The 3286-nt window shown below is 49.9% G+C and overlaps 1 protein-coding gene across 2 annotated transcripts; it reads left to right on the forward strand.

Annotated features, from left to right (window-relative positions):
• Positions 1-485: 485 nt before the first annotated feature.
• LOC123146884 (pentatricopeptide repeat-containing protein At1g62590) lies at positions 486-2400 on the forward strand. 2 transcript variants are annotated; one of them, XM_044566153.1, is made up of 2 exons: positions 486-1292; positions 2017-2400. In XM_044566153.1, the coding sequence occupies exon 1, from the start codon at positions 524-526 to the stop codon at positions 1229-1231; it is 708 nt and encodes a 235-aa protein (XP_044422088.1). In that variant the 5' UTR covers positions 486-523; the 3' UTR covers positions 1232-1292; positions 2017-2400. The 2 variants fall into 2 exon arrangements, with proteins under 2 accessions (XP_044422088.1, XP_044422086.1); XM_044566151.1 differs by having other exon boundaries at positions 486-1288.
• The last annotated feature ends 886 nt before the right edge of the window (positions 2401-3286 follow it).

Here is a 3286-nt window from a genome sequence, read left to right on the forward strand (position 1 = left end):
TTTCTTATTAAAATGATGATTTTTGAGTATTTAAAATACATATTATGCCTATATTTCTAATAAAATAATGATTTATACCATGTTCGGGCTTTCGAGCCGGGTGCCGAGCAGAAAAAACTGACCCCAAACCTGGTCCCGATGTTGGGCTGACCGGGCCGGGTTGTTCATGCCCGTGGTCTACCGCAAAGTATCGACATCCATAATATTCTTAGTGAAGAAAATACAATTCAAACCTCACTATCGTCGAACAGTGTTTTTTAATATAGCTTCGTGAACTTCATACGCTAATATATCGGTCGACTATGTATGTTAAAAAAATAATTCAGATGTATTTTTTACTGCTTTTTAGAATTTACTATTCGTTAAGGAATGCGTGCGGAAGCATGTTCATTAAATTTGCGTCTTTGTTTTTGTATAAGTATTAGTTTTATTGAATATATGACCTTGAGCGTTTTTTGAAAGAGAAAAATAAACCGCGGAGCCATTCTCCCTGTCCCGGCCCAACTCCCCGCAAGCCCGAAAGATGCCGCTTCCCCGCGTATCGCTCCGCCTCCTGCCGCCGCCGCCGCCGCACGCCGGCGCGGCCGTCCTCCACCGTCTCCTTCGCGGCCTCTGCACAACGGAAGCGCCTCCCTCCCCCCTCTCCCCGTCCGAGCTCGACACCATCTCCGCGCTCATCCCGCGGCTCATCTCCGAGGGCCAGGTCCCCGCCGCCGGCCGCCTCCTCTCCGCGGCGCTCCTCCTGCCGGGCTCCCCGGAGCGCCTCCCGTTCCCCCCGCTCGCCGAGCACCTCGCCTCCCTGCCCACCCTCACCCCGGCCTTCGCCCTACTCACCGCGCTCCGCCACCACCCCGTCCGCCCCTCGCCGCTCCCGCTCGCCACCCCGCTCCTCGGCCACCTCCTCGCGATGCGCCGCGCCCGCGAGGCCGCCTCCGTGCTCCGCTGGCTCTGCCGCCCCGACTCCCCGCGCCGGCCCGACGCCGCCACCTACGGCATCGCCGTCGCCGGGTTCTGCAGGCTCGGGGACCCCAAGAGCGCGCTCGTCGCCCTCGGCGAGATGGCCTCCGACGGGGTTCCGCCCTCGCGGGAGCTGCAGGAGGCGGTGCGGGACGCGATGCTGCAGGACGCGAGGGTCGAGGAGGCGTGGGCGCTGGAGGAGGCTATGCGGCTGCCGGAGCCCAAGAAGACGGTGGAGATGGTCGACAAGCTTCTTGGAGCGTGGGAAGACTGACTGGCTGACTGACCACCGAGCCATTTTGGTGCTTCGCTGCTCTGGATCATGCAAAAGGCAGGTGAAATTTTCCAGAGATTGTACGATTTGTTTGCTTGATATGCAGTATCAATGTAGTGAGAAATCCCCCAAGTTAAAGTTAGTGTTAAGCACATACACTATATGCTTGGTGATTCAGATTGGATTGCTATGGTCTATGGATGCGAGCATAGATGTCAAGAGGAGCGTCTTGCCTATTCGAGTGTATTGAAGAAGCTTAATAATGATCACATGAGAAATATTTTGTGATGATGCCAAAGAACCAAAGTGTTTTTCTGTGCCAGGCGTCAGAATCCCTGATCTGTTGCTGTACAAGCTACTCCCTCGTTCCAAATTACTCGTCGCAAAAATGGATGTATCTAGAACTAAAATACATCTAGATACATCCATACCTGCGACAAGTAATTTGGAACGGAGGGAGTAGTTTTGTATTTATATAAGTTAGACACCTAATTAAGAGTTTCACATTTTGCACTAGCTGTCTGTACAATCCCCCTTTTTGTTTACCAGCCGTTCCAATAATCTTCGCTGAAACACTTGTGCTGCTGTTGATTTTTATCTTCTGCAGCCTCTTCTTTTTTTCTCGGATTTTTACATGGCTCAGACTAGTCTTCGACGCATCTCGTTCTGAGATGCAAAAAGAAAGACACATCTCGTTCTGGGTTCTTGAATCTTGAACCCAATGTACACATTTGGTCTTTCAGTTTCGTCACTACACCCTCGCAATTTCCTTTGATGTTATGCAGCCTGCAAACTCTTGTCTAGAAGAAGCTATCATGAGGTCTGGGTGTAAGAGCAATGTGCAGCAAGTTGTCGATGGAAGGACTGACAGCACCAAAGACGAGCTGAGTGACAGATGATGGGTTTGCTGCTTTGGAATTTGGCCGTGAAATGTCTCACGTTGTAAGTTGTTATGCATATGTCCGCCTTCGTGATAATTATGGTTTCATGAGCAATGGCACAAGTGTTGTATGGTGAGATAGCTTGGTTGCTTGTGAGTTTCTGTTTACATACTTCACTATACTTTGCTTCTTCTGAAACTGGCAATCTGATTGTAGGTTATCTCATATTTACGTCAACGTAAAAAATGACATTGGTTCTTCATTTTGTGGCTCCTTGGAATTAATTAATTTGCATGACTGAAGAGAACCATGTGTTTTGAAACGGTCATAAATATATGTGTGATGCTGAATCATATTTGACTATGCTTGTGTCAACAGATCATGGCTCAGCTCACAAACCCACAAGTTCAGGGACGAGGATCCCCTGACGTTGGCTAACCTGCCATTGAGACACTGACACATGGGTCCCACCAAGCGTGAGGCCCACTTGTCAGCGACCCAAAGGCAGGGTAAGGCAGGGTTAGCCACGTCAGAGGATCCGTGTCCCAAGTTCAGTCATGGGCATCAGCAGCAAATCAAAGAAAACTTTCAAGAAGCTCCACTCACTTTCTGATAATTACCTGTGTGGGACTAGGCGATGCTGGACCGCATACTAGTGTTGCACCGTTTACATGAAAAAGCTTCAACAAGCGATATAGAAAGCTTCAATTGGAGCATTGTGCAACCGGAAGAGTTGCAACCGTTGACATGAAAATCTTCAACCGTAGATTGAAAAGCTTCAATCAGTGATATAGAAAGCTTCAACCGGCGATATAGAAAGCTTCAACCGGCGGCTGCGCAACCGAAAAAAGCTGCAACCTTTGACATGAAAAGCTTCAACCGTATATTGAATAGCTTCAACCAAAGACCGGCGACAAAAAAAATGTAGCGACGAGCCGATGATGCACACGGCGATTTTTTGCACCCATGTGCTGCGACGGATGCTGGAATCGGCACCCTGTCATTGCCTCAACCGGCTACTGCGATGGCTTTACGACATAGTTTCTGTGGTGACGAATGGTAGGGATCGGCAGGCCGATTTTTTTAATGGGTCTGGCAACCCGATTTGCTGCATAGGGCGGACTAGTGGGCACCGGTGCTGCAACCGGTGAGCCGGCCATGCTTCAAGGTTGGG

Source organism: Triticum aestivum, chromosome 7A, assembly GCF_018294505.1.
Source record: "Triticum aestivum cultivar Chinese Spring chromosome 7A, IWGSC CS RefSeq v2.1, whole genome shotgun sequence".
In the NCBI taxonomy this organism is placed as follows: Eukaryota; Viridiplantae; Streptophyta; class Magnoliopsida; order Poales; family Poaceae; genus Triticum; species Triticum aestivum.

What these genes read in the sequence shown, in the direction of transcription:
- LOC123146884 (XM_044566153.1), top strand. Translation starts at nt 524, where the DNA reads ATGCCGCTTCCCCGCGTATCGCTCCGCCTCCTGCCGCCGCCGCCGCCG.